General features: G+C 41.0%; 1 protein-coding gene across 3 annotated transcripts in view; it reads right to left on the reverse strand.

Annotated features, from left to right (window-relative positions):
* SNX24 (sorting nexin 24) overlaps nucleotides 1–20,512 on the reverse strand; it is a 91,887-nt gene extending 71,375 nt beyond the window's left edge. Inside the window, exons 1-2 of one of the 3 annotated variants that reach the window (XM_055698629.1) lie at nucleotides 20,351–20,480; nucleotides 17,257–17,477 (exon numbers count right to left, since the gene is read on the reverse strand). In XM_055698629.1, coding sequence (XP_055554604.1) covers nucleotides 17,257–17,316 — 60 coding nt within the window. In that variant the 5' untranslated portion in view covers nucleotides 17,317–17,477; nucleotides 20,351–20,480. Of the gene's footprint in view, nucleotides 1–17,256; nucleotides 17,478–20,350 lie in introns of all 3 variants that reach the window. The other 2 variants (XM_055698630.1, XM_055698628.1) reach the window with 2 other exon arrangements.
* Between the last annotated feature and the right edge of the window lie 1,632 nt (nucleotides 20,513–22,144).

A 22,144-nucleotide genomic window follows, 5' to 3' on the forward strand; every position in this document is an offset into this window, starting at 1 on the left:
TGCAAGAGTTATCAGCACAAGTTTTCAGATAATGGTCATCAATCAAATTAAGCAAATCTCAGCAGGCACAGAAAACCAAGCAGTGCTGCTGCCTACTATCTGCTATTACCTCTTTCTACTCCCATCTCCTGTTGTACCAGTATTACAGAAATTAATTACTTCAGCCTTACGGGCAGCCTCTCAAGCAAAGACTACGAGTACTACAAATATGCTCTTACTTGCTATCTTGGTTTCACTTGACTCCACACAGTTCTCCTTGCTTTTCTGAAGTAAACTACCAACCCACTGTGACTTGCCTGAATCAGAAACTGAACTCTCACATCCTGGACATCAGCTAGGGCACCAAACTGGGGTGGTTTTTTTCCTGGAAAATGGGGCTTCCCCCACAGACCACTAACACTGAAGTTTCTCAACAGCTTAAAAATATTTTCAAATAAGGCTCCAGATCCATATGTGAGTTCCTGAAGGCACAACTGGCACAGAATAACACATGTACAGAAATTACTGCAGTAAGTGTGGAAGAGGAGATCATGGGAAAGATATGAAAATAAACAGCATAGCCAGTTCCACCTAATTATGTGCAATGCATCCCTAATTAAGAAATCTCAGTACTGAAAGTATTACAAAGAGGAAATCTCAGTCTTCATATTCAATTTAAACTGGATAAAAGCCCCATTTACGAAGGATTAAGATATAGCTTTAGGGAAGGGCAGGAGGGAGATATATTTCACAACACTGCCAGTACAGAAAAACTGGAAACAGATAGACCTTATATATTGGTTTGAAGTGACCACACTGATTAACGACTAGTTGCACAATTAACCATCTAACTTAGAAGAGCACAGTATTATCAGTCATCTATTTCACTTACTGGATGCACATTTTAAAAGGAAAAATATGCTTGGTAACTTTCTGCTATACTTGATAAAATGACCTTAAAGTTTGTTTTTTTGAGTGAAATGGAAGAAAACATTACTGAATCATTTATGTGGCCCATCAACCTGCCTTACCAGACTTTTCAGCCTCTTTTATTGTGTCAGTGCATGGAAATATGGCAGCTCCAACCAGAACTACTTTCTTTTCAGCACATGCCATTTTTCAGCAAACTTTGAAGAAGACTCTCTCAAAGTCACACCCTCCTGAAGCTGTACCATTAGACATTCAGTCTCTGACATATCCACACTTTGCAGTTAGCTTAGGTTTTCTACAGATACTCCCAACTCAAAGACAACAGAATAATATAATAAATAATGAGTACAATTCTTCTCTAGGATGTATTGTTTTCAAGTGTGTTAGCACGCACAATTAAAAGAGTAATTAATACGACTTACCTATTTCCTAAATTCAATGCATAGAGTGACCCCTACTGGTCTGCTAGGCACCCCAGCAAAGGTACCAACCGACAAAAACCATCACTCCAAGGAGGGTGCCCGAGTTAACTTACATGGACAATCCCCAGATAAAGTGCATGCACACCTTATTCAAGCTACAAAATGACTAATACTAGTAAGTCAGTAGAGGGAAAAACCTGCCGTGCTTTCTTGTTATTATAAATAAACAAATAATCAAGTGAATGGCTTGTAAAGAATGCCTACCATATACTAGTGTGTACAGCTGAGAGCCATATTATTATGAAGATTTTCAATTTTTTCAAAAGATTTTCTTAAAACACACTCAGGAGAAATGAACTTCAGTTTGCTAGAGATTTTAAATGAGAAAAATATATACTTTCTGTACTTTCCCTGTACATTCCCAATTAAACATAAATAACAATTACAACAATAAGCCCCCATGAATCTGACTGTGCTTGCTACGCTTTTATTGTATACATAAAAAGCAAGGTCACAGAAGTATCTAATTATTTGACTAAATACTCTCTGCTGTAATACACAACTAAGTAATAAGCCAAGTAACCAATAGTGTGCTCTGTAATACACACACTTTATCAGCTAATACACTGTTTTATTAACTTAAACAATTAATGTTGTAGGACAATCAGCTCAAAATCTTAACACTAACGTAAGTACACTCAGATTAATAGGAGGACGTCTGTTTATTTTAAGTACTGAATGTTCTCTTATTTTTTATAAATATATATATATTAAATATACATACACACACTTATGTCAAGTCTGTAGTCAAATAGGCTCAACAACAACTAGAAAACAGCAAAGCTTATGCTAAGTGTGAATTCTAAATGCATTTCTTTGACCATTGGGCTTTTTAATAACACACATCATTACAACACAAAGTGTGTGTGACTGACCAAAGAACGCAAACATTTGCCTCTGACTTCATTTTGGGCAGGATTAATTCCAAGAATCTAGCAAGAGAAAGTACTGCTAATTCCACTCCTGAAGGAAACCTTAGAAAGATTAAGCAATAGAAAAAGACATCCACTCTTCTCTCTGCTTCAAAATCCCTGTAAATTAAAAGGAATTTTCTATAGCGACTGCAAGTTTCCACTGTGTCTAAACCAAGTTAGTCCAGGGTTGCTCACTATGTGCTCATACTCAGAGTTTACAAAACGTATCCCTCATCCCAGCTTCTTAGGGGTAGCTGGAACATGGAAGCAGAACCTGGACCTTGGAGCTTTGCAGTAGGTCACCAGTAGGCTGGCCTGCACCCTGCCTCTTACTTCTGACCAGCAGTCAAAGTTGTTGAAGCTAACAATTACAGCCAAAAGTAATTTTTAAAATGCATTCAACCAGTTCTAACTTAGTACAACCAAATCCCTAGAGCCTTCAACAGGAGCTCAACATTTATAGAGCTTTTATTTTTGGGAGCCATATTTAAATATTTACAATGTTACACAAAGGAGAACAAAAGGAAAAAAAAACAAAACAGTGACATGCTATAAAACATTTAAGAAGTCTGTTACTTGGTTTTTTTTTAAAAAAAACCTACATAGTGAACTTTGGTATTGTTTTCATTGAAATACTGAGTACTGCAACATCCACTGTAAACGTGTAAATTTAGGTATTATTACATAAAAATAAACCCCCAAACCCAACAGAACACTGAAGTTAAAAGACAAGGACTCCAAAGTCAGGGTGTTTTAAGAAATAATGCTGTCCATATACAATTTAATCAAAACCTTTGAGCTTAATGCCTCAAGAGATAATTAAAAACTTATTTCTCAAGATCTTGGCATTACTCAGTGAGTAAGCATTCTAGCATTGTTGTGGTCAGTCTTGCTCATGTTTGATCCCAGGTCTTGTAAGTGCCATTTAAACACAGAACTGAACCAAACACCAAGCTGAGTGGTGCCGTTGACTCTCTTGAGGGAAGGCACACCATCCAGAGGGACCTGGACAGGCTTGAGGAGTGTGCCCATGTGAATCTCATGAGGTTCAACAAGGCCCACATGCAAGGTCTTGCACCTGGGTTGGGGCAACCCCCAGTATCAATACAGGTTATGGGATGAAAGGATTGACAGCTGCCCTGCAGAGAAGGACTTGGGGATACTGGTGGATTAAAAGCTGGACATGACCCCACAATGTGCTCTAGCAGCTCAGAAAGCCAGCTGTATCCTGGGCCTGGGCTGCATCAAAAGAAGCATGGTCAGCAGGTGAGAGGAGGCGATTCTCCCCCTCTACTCTGCTCTCATAAGACCCCACCTGATGTACTGCATCCAGCTCTGGGGCCCCCAGTGCAAGAAAGACACAAACTTGTTGGAGCAGGTCTAGAGGAGCGCCATAAAAATTATCAGAGGGTTGGAACACCTGTTCTGTGAGGAACAGGTGAGTTAGGTTGTTCAGCCTTGAGAACAAGAGGCTCCAGGAAGACCTTCTTGTGCCATTTCAATATACAAAGGGGGCCTATAAGAAGGAAGGAGAGACACTTTACCAGGGCCTGTAGTGACAGAACAAGGGGCAACAGTTTTAAACTAAAAGGGGAGATGTCGATTGGACATAAGAAAGAATCTTTTTATGATGAGGCTGATGAAACACTGGCACAGGTCGTCCATGGAACTTGTGGATGTCCCATCACTAAAAGTGCTAAAGGTCAGGTTAGCCCTAATCATCAATCTGATCTAGTGAGATGTCCCTGCTCATGGGCAAGGGGTTGGACTAGATGATTTTTGAAAGTCCCTTCCAACCCAACCCAAACTGTTCTATGATTCTATAAAAGGGGATTTTTCACAGTTCCAAGATGTCTACACCAACAGAAGGGCCCTAATAACTTCTATTAGAAACCCCAATTCCCTCTCTGTGGTAGCAGAAAGTTACGCAATGCCAAAGCTATGGCCAAGCCATCTTCAGTACCAGACATACTACTACATCAGTAGGCTGCTCTGATAAAACTACAGCTTTTCATCTGTATTAGTGCCAAAGCCCTGCTCTCTGTACAGCAGTGCAAAGACACGCTGTGACTGCATGGGTGTAAGAGCCTATCTGGCTGTCTTGGAGATTTCCACACCCAGCTCCTTCTCAGATTATGCTCTCATGGCACCTTCTCTCTTCTGCCCCCCAGCAGCACCCAGCAGTCTGTGCACACACTGAGCTCAGCTTAAAACCACCCATGAGGACGCTAGTCGGTAACCGAAGTTATATCTTTGGTCTCCAGTGCTTGGGTGATCCCGCACTGAGGTCTCCAAAAGGCTGACCGTCAATGTATGTCAGCCATCAGACAGGTTACCTGGTGACTAACTTGCGTTCCCTGGGGAATGATAAATTAGTCTCCAATGCTTTTCTGCAAGTCTGCTAATAACTTGTTTATGGAATCATGTTTTACATAAGAACTGTTGTAAAACAGGAGGTAAAAATAGGTGTGTAACTGGAGACTGAGTAAATTGTGACTCACATCACCAACCTATCACTAACTCACCCTGCTGCCTCAAAAAATACAGAAATTGTCTGCCTGCGCAATAGAAATTTTCCCCTGTAATCATACTTCTTGTTAGTGACCATAACTCTTGCATACAAAGGATTTTTAAATCATGTTAGCATCAAACATCTTGCTAATGTGAAGACAGCAGTGAAACAGCATTCAGGCACATCACCATGCTGCTGTACACCCAGTATCTTGCACTAAGCCTTCTGCTTTAACTTACTGCCCTTGCAGAAGTTGCAGAAGATTCTTTGATCACTTCCTTGGTCTTAAGGGCAAAAAACTCCATCTAAACATCAACAATGAATGAATCACATACCTCAAGAATTAAGCGAAATCAAACATATTTATGGATGTCTGGCTAAGAAGAGCATGAGAGGACTACAGCAGCAGGTGGCAGAGCACTATTGTATGCCTTGCTCTGTCTGCAGCTTCTGGTGAAGTACACAGTCTGCAACACAATGGAGCACATCAGTGGCCAATAGGAAGCCCATGGGAACAGGCACACAAGAACTTTACTGAGATTTACCACATAATGCCTCCTGCACCAGGTCAGGGACAAGGTCTGCACTACCAGCGAACATGCAAGAAACATCTGGAAAAGGGGATGACACTAATCTTTGAGCACTGAAGCACACACTGACAAGCAGCAGCTCATCCCACAAAGTTAAAAATACATGTTTGACTAATTCATTAGCCAAAAGCAAGATTAGGTGATACCTACAGTAAGTTCTGCAGATAAAGGTATGTAAGATAAACCTGACAACAACGGTTGCCCTACCAATCCCCCTAAAATTCTCTTTCAAGAAATAAAATTCTTGGATCAGATTCTAAAAATATCTGGGAGTAAGTGGCACAAACTGCTTGGCCTTTTTTCTATTATCTCTGTCATTAGTAAATATCAAGAGCCTTCTAACTTTCTAAACTTGTACAGTCCACCTTCATGCCTCTTCAGATAAGACAGGATTGAGGTGGAACACATCTATGCTCTTCAGGTGTTAACTCTGCGAATGGCTCTTACATGGCTTTCCCCTCCTACAAAAAATGTCTGTCTCCTTTTCTGACAGATAACAGCAAAGGGCTGGACTGTGGTTGGAGACCTAGAGCTCTGATCAGGACTCCTGTCCCTGTGCTGCTTTCTGCTTCACAGCTAAAGCCACCAATTTACCCACCTAATAATAATAAGCTACCCGCCTAACAATTTAAACATTTAGAAAGCTTTCATTTTATTGCAAATATTCACACAGGAAGAGGTGTACTGAGGTAAGAATGACACTAAGTTTTGTAGTTTCTTGACTAGCTTACAGAGGGAGAAGTTTTCCCTAATCTTCTGTACCTCCCTTCATTGCTATGTACATTTACAGTTATGGAAACAGATACAGATGGTCCAATTCTGAAGTATTAAACACAATACATACTGAACAAATGCTTTACTGAATATTAGCAATTTAAAAAAGGGAAAAATAAATATGTTATGTGACAAGTCCACTGCAAGCACTGTCATCACCCCGAAATTTACAGTTGGGAGCCAAAAAAGACAGATTACCTCCTAAGAAGATCTTGCAAAAGGCTCTCTTGAGCAAACTTAAACAAAAAATGTTTCTTCTGCATGCAGAGACAGAGATGGAGAAGCTCACAATTGTTTCAGCAACTGTTCCACTATGAGATGCCCCTACAGTTCCCAGGAGAGGAGAACAGAGGTACTTGGGGTGAACACTCAAAGAGTTTTAGAAAGCCACAGAATCTATAAGTGCTAAGAGGTTAGGGAATGGATATAGGTAACATTTTTGAAATAATGCAAAGGATGATTGCCAGGTACCAAGGGAGGCTCACAAAAAGAAGCTTGAGGAAGGCTTTGCTGGGAGATGGCCAGCCAGGCTTCAGAACATCCAGACAATTTGCTTACATATGTTTTTTGCGTATTATCTCCCAGCACTGAAAGACCTCAGGTCTACTGTGTCTCTGTATTTCTCAGAGTTACTTGGCTCACGCTGCTGCCTCCAGGCAGGACCAATTATACTTCTTACTCTTGACAGAAACATCTAAGTCTCATACAGACGAAGTTTCCGTAGCCTACTCCTGAAGGGTGTTCTGGTGCTGCAGTATCTGTATTATTCAGCACCATTTCATAATTAGTCTTTCTTACTTCTGGTAGATAGGAGAGTAAATTGCACAGCATAGGACCAAAGCATCTCCAATCCACAGGCTGACTGCCTTCTGTTTTTTCAACAGTCTTTTATGTTTCTGAGGACTGTTATGAAGTTCCTGCTCAGTGTTTTCTTTTTGATCTAAACAGCCCTTGGTGTATTTCACTCTTCACACCTATCAGAGATCCAGAAAGCAGTGTAACACATCATATTTCCTCTTATATTGCCTTCTCCTGTGGAAGCTCATTCCTATACATTCACATATTTCTTAGAATGCAGTACCTAAAACTGGACATGGTATTCCATGTTTAGTACACACTCCTCATCACTGACCTCTTTTTTATATTGATCTTTCAAAACCCCAACATGCATTTGCCTTTTCTGCAACAGCATGACACCAGTGACATGGCCATCTTGCAATGCATGATAAGCCCCAGATCTTTTCAGGAATATCTGTTACCTAATCTGTTGGATCTTACTCCATGCTACTGATTATTTTTTATATATACAGCACTTGGCACCAGTTTGTATTGAATTAGCACTCCAACGCCTTGGTGTTGATGGCAAATAAGGACATTCTTACTTTATCATCCAGGACATTAAAACATCAGCTCACACAGGACTTCAAACAGACCCCTCTGCAATACAACCCCATAAATCCATCCATTGATGATATAGGCACATGCTACTGTGTACTTGCACCCACGTAGGGGCATGCATGTCAACATTCTGCTCCTATTCGAAGTACTGACTACAGTACTTTGTTAGTTTTGACATTTGCTTAGTGGTAATTGATTTAGACTGCCTTCAGTACAAACAAAACTTGTGTTAACAGCACGCTCACTGGATTTAGCTGACTTGTACTTTCCACAACCAGCTACATTTTTTTAGCTAGGAAATATGGCACAGCTGTTTTACTGATGCACAAATAACAAACATAAGTAAGCACATCACGAAAATCTGTATTTCTTTAAGAAGTCACCCTACAAAAAAAATCCACCAAGAGATAAAAGCAAAACATACTTTCAAAAGTTGGTCTATGTCAAGCTTAAAAAGAAGCTTTTTTTATTTCTTTCTCTGTGCAATACTGAAAAGTGACCCAGAATTTCTCTGAGGAACTGTATAACACAACAGTATTTTTCTGAATATATTTAGAACAGAAAAGGAAAAAATGCAGGCTCATTGTAAAATTTTGCTTAGCTATGCAAAACTGCTAAGCAAATGTGGAGGCTACAGTGGAAAAGTAAGTGGCAGACTTGCACAGAGTTGCTAGCGGGGTGCTCAGAGTTACACAGATGTCAGAAATTCCCTAGGTAAAACTAAAGAGAAATAGTTCATGCTCAAGCATTTTTATAAATTCCTGAGAGATACCATAAATATTAATAAGAACATATTTTAAAAGTCTGTTAAATATTAAGGCATGTGCATGTATACTATATGAATGTAAAACGATTGAATAAAAATCTGCTCTTCCCACGGGATTCACTAAAATTTTTCTCTTGTCTGCTCTCCTTATTAACCCAAACATGTTCAAAATAAGAAGATTCAATGATCTGCCAGGTTTTAAGAACAGATTACTGACATGATTTTGAATGTTTCTTAGATGAAATCACTAGCATTAACACCTTCACATTAATTGATTGGTGTCAGCAGAATTCTGGAGAGCTATGCTGCAGGCTCCAACACCGAAGTAGTAATCAATTCAGGAAGTCAGCTGAAAAAAATGATGAAAAAAAAGATCAGACTTGTCAATGTCAAAATAATCTCATCTCAGTGGTGTTGAAGGAAGAGTAAAAAAAATGCCACATACCTACTTCATAAAGCAAAACGCTAAGATTTAGTAATAGTCAAGTAACTATTGCAAGTCAAATCTGTGAAGGAAGTTTCCAGGAATCTATATTCTAGACCGTATTTGTATGATTTTATACAAGATACACTTCCATATAAACTCTCCAAGTTTTGGGGATTTTTTGTATTTAAGAACATACTTGCTAAAACATCCAGTGATTTTATTTAGAGTACTAAAGCTCCATACAATTAATACACAGTTAAACACCAAGCAAAAAATATATATGGTTTTGTCCCTAGAAATTAATTAACACTTTTACACATCTTACACACTTTTCTTTTTGAATAGGTAGAAATAAAGCCACTGATTTTTGGCTGCATGTTCGATCTGTAAACAATTCTTAAGTGCAAATAACACTGCTTTGTTCAGCTAAGTTCTTGAACCTGCTGAGTTAGCAAGGATGTCCACAGCAGGGTGTTGAGAAGGGGAGCATTAAATACCACTCAAAATAGGGTTCTTATTTCTCCATACTCTTTGGCTATCACCATCATGAGGGCCTCTGCCATGCTACATGCCATAGAAAGCTACCTGACACAATCTGTAGTGCATTCTTTACCTTCCACAAGCAAACCATCAGAATCTATTAAAATTACTTTACGCCGATAGCACTAGAGACATGACAAATCACAGGCCAAGAGTCAGATACCAAAGAATGTGTCTCAGGGCGTTGGGGCCAGGCCCATTTGCAAGCAAATGATATTGTGTGAAGCTGGCATGCTCAGTGCATGACAAACTGATGCAATTTCAGTACTGTCGGAGAAGCTGGGTGAGATTTCTCTGATGCTGGCTACAGTTAGTGTACAGAATTGTGCAGAGTTCCCAGATTTGAATCACTTGGGGCCTGAGAGGGCTTCACTTGACAAGCCACAAATAATTACACTACACTCTTTCTATTGTACTCTATTATTTTGCCTCTTATCTCTAGGCTTTGAACACTCATGAACAAGCAAGGTCGCTTCTATTTTGACCGTGATGCAACAAAACATTGTTCTTTTGTGATATGATAAATAAAACACAGCTCTGCAGACTAAACATTTTTATCAGGTCCATTTCCACTTTTATAAGCAACAACAACTTTGCGAGCTTGTTAGAAGAGTAGAGGTTGGAAATAACCATGCAGGCAAGTTCATGAGCTTTTCACTTAAGAGTGTGATACAGCTATCTCGTTATTGTAAAAACTCATTTGAGAAATGGGGCATTAAGTTCTCAGCCTGTAACAGATAACAGTTGTATCTGTGATTACTTTAAGCAGGTTTTTACCCCCTTTCAAATCAACAATTTTTGACAATTTAGTTGGTGAGTAGCAAAAAATAGCTTTGAATGTGCAGCATGTTGCCAATTCTTTCCCAGACACCAACTACACTTCAAAACTAAAGTAAATGCATTTTCTGTATCAGTTCACAAAATGTATTATTTAAAAGACCTAGGCTGTTCAGAAAGTTAATTTAGGAGAAAAAAAAAAAAAAGAACAAAAGGAAAAAAAAAAGAAAAAAAGTGGCTTTCACGTTTTAAGGAATGAACTTCTGGTCATCTTTTCTTAGTTTACCAAACAATTTCTTCTTTCCTAAGAAATTCCTGTGTTTCTCCCATGGTCTAGGCAAAAATCAGGCTTTTAATTTAGATTTCCATACTACAAACCAGATGGTACCAGTTTTTTTCAGCCTTAAAACTATGCTTAGAGATTTTTTAAAGCTGCAATTAAATACAAACAATCTAGTAGTAGTAAAGGAAAAATTCAAACATGAAGACTAAATGCATGTACAGAAAAAATTATTCTACCAAGAACCTTAAAACTATTTCTGAGTCCCATTAATGTATTCTCCTTACATTTACTTTCCTGATATATTATAGTAGCAAGTAGGCACCAAAAAGGTAGAGAAAATATCAAAAGAACTTCTTAGCTGCAGGAGCTGAACTTAAAAAGTATATTCTCCTACTTTCTCTCTAATTCAGGCCAACATAAAGATTGTCTGAGAGAAGACAATTACTATCTTCAATAACACTCCTAACAAATTTTTACCAAGTTTTTTAAAACACATCTAAAAATATTCTTTCCCTCTTCCCAACTGGTACTAAGAATTTATGGCAAACTTGGAAGTCTGACATCAATACATTTCTGCCAAGGGAAGGAAAAACTTAAACCACCCACAGGAACAGATTTTGATATAGAGGACAAATATGGAAAGGAAACTAAAAAAAAAAAACCCACATACTCAGCCATGCCTCAAAATCTGCTTGAGCTTTGTAATCTGTGTCAAACAGGAAGTTTTAAATCATGCAAAGGAAATACTGCGAAGATTGCACTCCCACCAACCACACATCCACATTCTGAGCACTCAGCAAAAGGAAAGGTCTCTGACATTTCCTGTTCAATACCAAAAATAGATGTTATCAAAATTTTGACTTTTTATGCTCCCTCACTACAATGTAACACACAGAAGCTAGGTCTTTTGCTTTTAAAGGAAGAATGGATCTTTAATTAAAACCTAGCTTTTAAATGTTCTTTAACTTGCTTTTAAGAATGGAGTGATTTGAAGTTTCATGTAGCATATATCATCACGATACATAATTTTTTGTGGAATTCCAAAGAAATCAGAAAAACAATAGGCTAATATATTTTTTGATTCTATGATGGCATAGCATTCCATTCTAATTTGGTTTGCATTTTTTTCCTGAGTATCACTTTGTTCACATCCCTCAAGCAAAGTAAGTATTTTTATAACATTCCCTGACACTATTATAAATCCGTTAGTCCATTAATTTATGATTAAACTGGAGACACATTCCCCATGTTTCCACATCTCAAAAAACCAAGGAAGTTAGATTGCAATTACCATCACAGCTTGACTGCAAGGAAGATGCATAACCAGGAAGGCCTATTCCTGGAAACAGCCCGACTACTAGGTAAAGAGCAAAGAAAAGAATCTATATGCAAAGAAACAGTCTCCTGTGTAAGACCAGAAGTAAAGGCAGTTAGCTGAAGTACATATGGTCACTTTTCATAAAAGCACTTCGTTGTAATCAATACAAACTTGCTGCTGAACAATTGATTGTTTCACCACATAATCAAGATTCTTTGTTTGTCCTTATGTAAAAGATGATAGGAGAACTATGGATTTCATTATTTTCCAATTTGGAGGTACTGCAGCACATGAATACCTTCATGCCCTGGCATAAAAAGAGAATCCATTTTTAAAAAGTAAATCAATTACAGGAGAGACAAGGAATATAAAAAATAAAATAATGAAGAGGGGTTATTCTTATCTCACAGTTTTCAATGCAGACTAGTGGAGAACAGTCTTTCACAGAAGTTTTATACCGTTTTCACGATATTAAAGAATTAAGTAGTCAAACAATAATAATACGGTTTTGGATTGACATTACTTTTCACAGCACCTCACCAGACAAACAATTTCTATCAAATGTAGGCAGCCTCATTCAAGAGTGATTTTTGAAACTCTTGTGCACCATATACACAATTCAACAACTGTCAACCAGAGCCCCTGGTCTTAACTGGGATCCACAAACACTGTGATGTACAAATGATTAATATACTACATGCAAGATGCAGTCGAGGTTCGGCTGTCATTTCTTCTAAATTACTTACTGTAACTAACACTGGTGGCAGCTCCAACACCAAAAAGCATTTATGTTTTTAGAACTGAAGGTTGTTTTGAACAGGAGGTGGAGCTCTCACTGCACCGACAGATGAGGAATGAGCGGAAACATATTTTGTTTAGAACCTAGAATGGAGGTGGTGCTCCTTTCTCACGGTATGCTCTTTCTGTCCCATCTTACTTTGATGCCTAAAACTATCTAAGCATTACTGTTACGACCCAAACACTTTTATTTTTTACAGAAACTCAACAACCACACAGTATTTAAGTATTTATTGGATTATGAAATGCGAAATGTTTATAACATGATATATAGGTTGAACTAGTAAGGAGAAGGGGGGGGGGGGGGAAGACTGTTCCCAGAAAGAGAGTACACTTCTTCTTTCGCTTCCCAACAAAAATACAATGCCACTTTCAAAGGGAATGATGTCACTTCTGCTTTATCATCAAAATCCCCTCCCAGAATGCTCTCAAAATGCTATTTAAGCCTTCCCCAAGCCACAGAAAGTTCAGACTTACAGAACACTGAAAAGAAAAAGTTGATACAAGTCCTCACGTAATTCTTGTAAACAGGAGAAATAATGGTTGCTTACAATAAGAGTATTCAAAATATGCTAGCTGGAAAGCCTCCATTAGCACACTTCCACGGTGCATACTTAATGTTAAGTACTTCCACTGCATCCAAACCTAGTGCTGAAATTCTACCACACAAGCCTGTCTTCTCAATGTTCTCCTCACTGCCAGGGTGCCAGGAAGACCCTACTCCACCTTGTCAGGGCTGGAGTCAACACTGAGTAAACTTTGCCCTCAGTGGCCTATTGAGTACAAAACACAATTAGGTCACTAAGCTGCAGTATAAAGTACCATTGATTTCTTTCCTATTTCTTGTGAATCCAAAGATAATCATTACAAGAACCTCTAAGACTTACACATATTCAGTCTCCATACAAGCAATCATTTAAATTCCTCGATATAAAAAAATTCACAAAAGAACATAAAAAAAGAGAGTGAACTAAGGCCAAGAAAATGTGTTCATGTACAGTAGCAGCACAGACAACATTCTTCACAAAGATTGCAAAAATTAAAATCTATAAGTAGGTGGATATCTGATGTTCCAACGGAAAATTTTGGATTGTAATTGGCTGAAGAATTGTCATTTAAAGTTTCCAGTTATTCTAAAAATAAATGTATATTATTAAAAAGACAGCTTTCTAAACCTGCTCTTGCCATACTAACTTAATTAATTTAACAACCTAGTCACTGCTGTAGATGAAAAACATCTTCAGGACTTACAAGTCACCTAATACAAAAATGGTATCATATACTGAAATTCCAAGATAAATTCATAAATGCCATGACAATGATGACTAATTATCAATTAAACCTGGAATGAATTACATCAGGCATTAAAAACTTTAAAGACCAATTAAAATGTGTATTACAGTAATAAAAAAAGGGAGAGATCTATTACATCTTCCCTCATGTTGTGTTTCAAAGCCTGGAGTGTTCTCACTCCTGGGAAGTAAAGAATGTGCATACGCTTAGCATTATCTCTGTTGACAAGATTTTACAAGTATCATGACTTGATGCTATACAGACAGAAAACACCAGCAGGAGCTGTTAAGCGTGAATCCTCTGATGAACTAATTCTATTGGTAGCATTGTATTACTAACAAAGTTTTACCATGTTACCTCTCAAAGATTCAATGGAATTCAAATATATCTTTATTGTGATGCATGACTGAATGCTCTGCTACCCCCTATCTTTCTGAAAATGTAACTTCCTCTTCAAAACCACAAATCAGTAGATCTTGGGAGAGAATTGGGTAATAGATGTTTTGCAGTTACGGTTTACTGACAGAATGTGTCAACTTTTGGTCTTTCAGATGGTACATTCATATGGGCAATCATGCTGCTGCTTCTTTATCCTACTGCTGACATCCCCTCAGGCATACAGCAGAAGTGATTTCTTGCTCAAAGAAATCTTAGACGGCCCTTTCCATGAGGATTTCATGACTCTGAATCGGGGGGGTTGAGCAATTGCACAATTAGAGATCGCCAGAGCTGTATGTCTCGGTCTAATCTGTCTACACCTTGAAGCAGATTAAACCCACAAAAAAGGCAGCAGCTTAACTGATTATGCACACATTCAGTCATGTTTTTCACTTTAGTTTTACCTTTTTCAAGTTTCTGCCTTAAGTGCCTTCATGTGCACTGCAAAATTTACTATGTCATACTTTATACTCTTTAAGTCCCCACTGCGTATCAAGTAGTCAGTTACAGTAAAGAAAGTCGAAATACCTAAGCTATGCCAAACTGTAAGTCCTTGTAGTTTTATACTACTATAAACAAGAGTATAGCCTAGTAATTAAACTGCTTCTTCTACAGAAGTCAAGTCTATGGACTTTTATTTTAGGATCTTACATATCTTACTTCCACAACATTTGCAACTCCAGGAGCAATTTGGGAAGTAGTATTGGAAGTGCTAATTAAAAACACAGTAAGCACATATGTCAGTCAAGTATGCCCTCTGCTCTACAACACATTTAAATGTATGTCACCTTGACCTGCAATATACCACTGTATAATATTTTTGGTCAATATAAATCAAATGTACACTAATTTATTCAGTAAGTTTCCTAGCATCCGAATCAACATTAGAAATCTAACTAGTATTTATTATTCTGTTATTGACAAAGGGAGCATATTTAAATGATAACAAGAACACATGGGTGTCATTTTGAAGTTGAATTGTTCCCTAGGGACACCCTTAGTAAGCGTCTACATTTAAAGGTCATTCACTGCCAAATTATGAACAACTGTTGCATTTATTAACACAGGCTCAATAGTTTGGAAGCTAGTATCATCAATTTAAACTGACAATGAAATCTAATTGTCCACAAGGAAAACAGACATTTTCCTTATCCTGTGTTTCATCATTTTATCTATACCCCAAAAAGAACTGGAACAAGAGCAAGTTTACTCTGTTCTTTTGGTGGGTTTTTTTTTTTTTTTTTGAGGGGGGTATAGTGTGGAAAAAAAGGCTTTCAAGGTTTTATGTCAGAGGAATAGTGCTTTAGTAAAGCTGAGCTCCTGAAAAAGACTGAAAGGAGCATGTTTCCCATTTACTTTGTTGACAGGGCCCTACCTCAAGTGTTGCATAATAGACTTTTCCCTCATTTTTCTTTCTAATCTTTTCTTTTACTAACCCAATCTTTCACTGGTCAAGACCCCACCCTTTCTATTTTTTAATTTCTCTGTAGTTTTCCCTTTAAAGCTAGGGAGAAGTTTCCAGTTTCTCTGGCTTCTACCCTCTCCCTAGAACTGCATTCTGTTTCTACAGCTAACCAGTGGTCGATGGGTCTCTGCTCATTCCACTTTCCCAGTGCTGTCTAGCTGTATCAAGGAGAAAAAGAAAATCATCTGAAACAATATGTTTCAGGGAAAGCAAGCTGAAAACAAACCAGTAAGTTGGTAATGAGCTTCCTTAAAGGACAAACACTTCTTTTATGTCTTTCCACACACCGAGAATACACAGTGCCAGGCTGAATCCAAGAGGAACTGGATTCTGTTCTGCGAAAGATAGGGAACCAGAAACCCAGAAAGGTCAGGAAAGTGTGTTTTGGAAGCCATGCAGACGAAGGAGTCATCTTCCAGTCTCTCATTTCATGCAGGAAGTCACCACTGTCACTGTTCCTAACAAAGAAACTACGACTATCATCACCATATTTCTCAACCACTCCTGCCCTGCAATGAGCAGGGACATCTTTCACTAGGTCAGGTTGCTCAGAGCCCCATCCAACCTGACCTTGAATGCTTCCAGGGATGAGGTTCTACAACATTACTGGGCAACCTGTTTTAGTGTTTCACCACCCTCACTGTAAAAAATTTCTTCCTTATAAGTACTCTGAATCGACACTCTTTTCGTTTAAAAACCATTGTCCCTTGCCCTATTGCTACAGGCCCTACTAAAAAGTCTGTCCCCACCTTTCTTACAAGCCCCCTTTAAGTACTGAAAGGTCATGATAAGGTCTCTCTGGAGCCTTCTCCAGGCTGAACAACCCCAATTCTCTCAGCCTTTCCTTTTAGGAGAGGTATTCCAGCCCTCTGATCATTTTAGTGGCCCTCCTCTCGACGTGCTCCAACAGGTCTACATCCTTCTTGCACTGGGGGCCCCAGAGCTGGATGCAGTACATCAGAGTATGAGAGCAGAGTAGAGGGGGAGAACTGCCTCGCCCTACTGCTGACCACGCTTCTTTTGATGCAGCTCAGACCCAAATACAGTTGCCTTTCTGGGTTGCTAGAACACATTGCCAGGTCATGTTCAGCTTTTCATCCACCAGTACCCCCAGGTCCTTCTCTGCAGGGCAGCTCTCAATCCCACAGCATGTAGTGATACCAGGGATTGTCCCAACCCAGGTGCATGACCTTGCATGTGGGCCTTGTTGAACCTCATGAGGTTCACATGGGCACACTTCTCAAGCCTGTCTGTCCAGGTCCCTCTGGATGGCATGCCTTCCCTCAGGTATGTCAACTGCACCACTCAGCTTGGTGTTGTCTGCAAACTTGCTGGGGGTGCACTTGATCCCGCTGTATGTCATTGATGAAGATATCAAGCAACACTGGTCCTAGCATGGACCCCTGGGGGACACCACTCAGCTCAATGTCCAAATGCAAACCAGTGATATTGACTACTACCCTCTGGTTGCGACTATCCAACCAATTCTTCACCCACCAGTCCACCCATCAAATCCATCTCTCTCCAAATTACACAGAAAGACCTCGTGGGAGACAGTGTCAAAGGCCTTACAGAAGTCCAGATAGATGACATCTGTAGCTCTTCCCTTGCCCACTGATGTAGTCCCTCCATCACAGAAGGCCACTATGCTGGACAGGCAAGACTTGCTCTTGCTGAAGCCATGCTGGCTGTCTCAAATCATCTCCAGCTTCTAGGAGGATCTGTTCCATGATCTTCCCAGGCATATAGGTGAGGTTGACAAGTCAGCAGCTCCCAGGGTCTTCCTTTCTACCCTGTTTAAAAAAAGGGTGCAGTGTTTCCCTTTTTCCAGTCACCAAGGCCTTTATCTGATTACTGTGACTTTTCAAATACCACGGAGAATGGCTTGGCAACTACATCAACCAATTCCCTTATGACTTTGGGATGCATCTCATCTGGTCCCACAGACTTAGGTATATTCAAGTTCCTCAGGTGGTCACAAACCTGATCTTCTCTTACAGTGAGAGTGACTTTGCTCCCCAAGTCCCTGTCTTGTAGCACATCCACTCAGGATGTGTAGGAAGACAGGTTGCCAGTGAAGACTGAAGCAAAAATGTTAAGTACCTCAGCCTTCTCCCTGCCCATTCTTACGACTTTAGCAGTCATGTTCATCGGGCTGGGGGTACATTTTCTTTGACCTTTATCACCATACTGTTTTAAATGTTAATACTATACATAAGCCTGATGATGCAAAATAACTAGAACTGAATTACATATATAATTTCATAGAAAAAAACCATACTTCACTCAGATATACTGCACTAGTCCAGGACTGCAGCCATCCCCTTTAATTTGAAGGTTACATTTCAAAGAGATTCAATACTTCACAGTGTCACTTCCTCCACTTATCTCAACTTTTCTAATTCATCAGATTCAGGTAGCACAGAACGGGTGAAACATCCACTTAATCACAAAGACTTCAACACCCTGCAATCCCCATATTTTATAGCATTATCTACCAAACCCACAGCTTCGGACTGTTAACCCCCACATAATTATGTTCAAAAGAATGAGAGCTGATGTGGTCTGGACACAGAAACATTCACAAGCTCCAACCGTCCAAGTGAAATCACCTTTTTGCTCAATGCAAAATATTTCCTATGTTACTGTTTTTTCTTGGGTAAATACCTCTGCCTATACAACATTTTCCTAGCTAGTACAGAGTAATGGTAAGCTCTCATTAACCTCAGTTTTGCTGGAGGGAGGGCTTACAGCGTACTCATCTGCAGCGGCCATGAATTTCTGTGCTTGAAACAATACTTATGCAAATTATTTAGCAATGTAACAAATTGACAGTTACGCTAGAATAAGCCTTGCTCATGCATATTCCATAAGCTCTTTAAAACATAAACGAAATACACACTATTATTATCAGAACAGACTTCCATATCCTCTCTCACAAGCATGCCTGCTGACCCAGAGGAACTTTAGCTATGCCTTCTAGTACAATTTCATGGTCAGGGAAATCCTTGAACTGACTCATCTTATAGTGTAAAGCCTAGTAATTTTTGCATGGGAAACTCCCCTCACCTGATTGAAGAGGAAAAGTAATCATGAGGAACAGCAATCAAACTATACTGAGCTACAGTAAGTTTCAGATCCATGAGTTTGACTCATTACCAGTGACCTGAGAGAAACACTGTTGTAATAATCAAACATCTTCACTTTCAAGATCATTTGCTTAAAAGACTTCTAGAGAGACAGTTTCATTTCTGATTTCATTGAAGCTTATACAGTTTAACAAAACATCCTCTAGATAGCAGGACTCAGTGACAGAATTACTATTGAAGAAATAACACACCAAAACAGATTCTAAAAACATATAGCTATGAAAAATCCTATTTGTGTGATATGCACATCTTAGAAATCACTCGTGTCACATCAACTAACCTGCTCAACTGAGACATGCTGGGATCAGTCTGTGCTATTGTAACCACACTCAACTGGAATGTTTTAAAGCCAGTTTCATTCCCCAAAATCATGCAGACATGTTGTAGGGAACCACCTGCACTGAAGTTCAACTGAGAGGCAGAAATATTAATGCAGTTACACTGCCACATTAAGGCATCTGAAGCGGCAAGGCTTCTAAATGCTTGCCAGCACTGAGGACCAATGAATACACAGCATTAGCATCAGGTAGACGCACTTGCTTCACGTAACTGTGCCTATACGGATTAATCTTCTGGCAACTCTACAGGATTAGATTTTTCCTGGTATTTCTCAACAGCTCAGAACTACCGATTTAATAGAAAAATTAGCTTTGAATATCCACCTTCAGTAAATGCCTTGGGCTTTGGTCGAGAGCATTGCCTGTCTCTACCCTGCATCATGTGGAAATGTGTTAGAGCCCAACAGCTCCATGGGATGAAAAAAACATTTGAGGTTGAAAAAGTTGAGGTTGAAAATTGCGTAGACTAACACCTCTGCTCAGGCAGGGCCAGCTAGAGCAGGCTGGCCAGGACCGTGTCCAGTCAGGTTTTGAGAACCTCCGAGCACGGAGACTTCACAGTCCTGTCTGTGGGCGCCCTGTGCCACTGCTTGACCACTCTTGTGGCAACAAATCAGTTTTATGTTTAAATGGTATTCCCTGTACTTTGACATGTGCCTATCACCACTTGTCCTGTTACTGGGTACCAAACAAGAAGACCGTGGCTCCCTCTTCCCGATTCCCTCCACTCAGATTATTTGTATGCCATGATGAGATCCCTCGAGCTTCTCGTCTCCAGGCTGAATAGTCTCAGGTCTCCCAGCCTTTCCTCATGCAAGAAATGCTCCAGCTCCTTCATCTGGTTTGGCCCTGCGCTGGCCTCGATCGAAACTGGGGAGCCCGGACCAGGGCCCAGCGTCCACAGGGGCCTCTCCGCGGCGCCGAGGCCGCGCCACCTCTCCCCACCCGCTGGCTGCGCTGTGCCAGCCGCCGTCGCCACCGCTCCACAGCGAGCAGCTCCGTGGGACAGGGACGCCGCCAGGCCGAGGACGCGCCGCGCCCGGGCAGGGCACGGCACACCAGGGCGGCCCCGCCCCGCCCCGCCCCGCCGGCCCCTCAGGCCTGGCCCCCGCCGCCGCTGCCGCCGCCGCCACACCGGCTCCCCGAGGCGCGAGGGCCTCCCGCCCCGCCGCCTCTCACCGTGTAGCCCCGCTCCAGCTCGCTCTCCTCATAGCGGAAGGAGGGGATGTACACCTCCATGGCGAGCCGGGCCGGGGGCGCCCGCCTGCCCCCTCAGGGCCGCCGCCTCCCGCCGACCGGCGCCGCCGCCATCTGCACGCAGCACGTGACGCCGCGCACGTGACGCCGGGCGGGGCGGGGCGCTGCGGCCCGCCCCCATCCGCACCGGGCCGGGAGCGCGGGGCTGGCGGCTGGCGGGGCGGGGGGGGGCAGCCCCCGGTAAAGGCGTGCGAGGACACGGTGCGGGCCGGGCGACGGAGGGGTTGGCCCTTCCCGCCGCCTTTCCCCGCGGTGGGTACGGGGCTGAGCAGCGCCGCTGTGCTGGCGGGGCGGGGGCGCCTGGCGCCGGTGGGTGCGGGGCGAGGCGAGGCGAAAGGAGCGTAGGTTCCCCTGGAAGCGCTGCGTTTTTGAAAGCAAAGTTGAAGAGCACCTGCTTGAATACGCCGGTGCAGCAGTGTTGGTTTGGAGCACGGGAAAACGGGCAGGAAAACGAAAAAATAACTTCCAAAGGGATGAAACAATCCAGTCCTGAATTGGCACCGCGACTCCAGCTACCTCCTGTGCCGGCTGGGCCAGCAAACTCCCGACAGCTGTGCTGATGCAGTGCCTTCCACAAGGCCTCCTGTAAACTGCAACATGAAATTCAGGAAGAAAACGGTTCAGTGTGGAGGAAAACCACCCGCTCTGTGGCTTTCTGAGGAGCTGCCTCTTCGTTACTGAGCAAAGCACACCATTTCACAGAGGTGCAGATGATTTCTAGTCATTGGGGAAATCAAATAAAACTTCTTACTCCCCCAAATAAGCACCTGTGTTGGCAACATAAACGGTAATGGAGGCAGAAAAAGAAGGTGGAATAACAGATGCGTTTAGTAGGCAATGCTGTCGCACAGCAGAACACTCCCACCTCACACAAGTTTGCTAACCTCAAGCTTCAAACCATTTGGAAGCAACTGTATTAGATGGCAGGACCTTAAAACTCACCTTGTAAGGCTTCACGAATGCTGTAATCTCAGAGGTTTAACAGTTGAGATGTGCAACTTCACCATCTCTCACTATCTTTAAAACAGTAGCTACCCTTATAAATTCATGTAAATGCAGGGTCTGATTTACCATAAGCAAGAGTCAAGTACAAAAACCTACCTCAAAAATGGACAGAAACCAAATGACTACTGTTATTTGACATCCATGGTTACACTATCTCAGAGTTTCCAAGATCATCTTTTTGAGCTGTTTTCCGAAAACTGATCTGCTTCCTTAGAGACTAGTAACATCAGGGGAAAAAACGTTTACAAGCTCTTTTCACCTCCATTTCTCTTTGTTTTACTGCCAGCTAAATTGAATTATGTTTTGCTCTAAACAAAGACCTATATAACCTGAAGAATTCAATACAAAATGGAAAGCTTCTGACTAAACCCAAGAGAACTAAAACAAACTAACACTAGTTCACTATGCTAATAATGACCACACATAATAAAAAATGAGCTGAAATCAAAGGAAAATAGTCCTTAGTCATTTGTTTCTGCACAACACTGCTCCTCTGCTACTGTCCTCAACTGCTGTTGACCAGCAGGATAGTCCCAGCACTGCCGTGTGGTAGTGGTGACAAGAGCAAACAGGTTTACAGCTCCTGTGTGCTCTCGCTGTAGGGACCACGGCCTCTGAACACAGTGATGACTAAAGGGAGTCAGTAAGGTATCCCATTTGCTCCTGAAGCATGCTCTGATAAATACATTATAGCCATCCCAATGGTCATAT

This window comes from Falco cherrug, chromosome Z, assembly GCF_023634085.1.
Source record: "Falco cherrug isolate bFalChe1 chromosome Z, bFalChe1.pri, whole genome shotgun sequence".
Taxonomy (NCBI): domain Eukaryota; kingdom Metazoa; phylum Chordata; class Aves; order Falconiformes; family Falconidae; genus Falco; species Falco cherrug.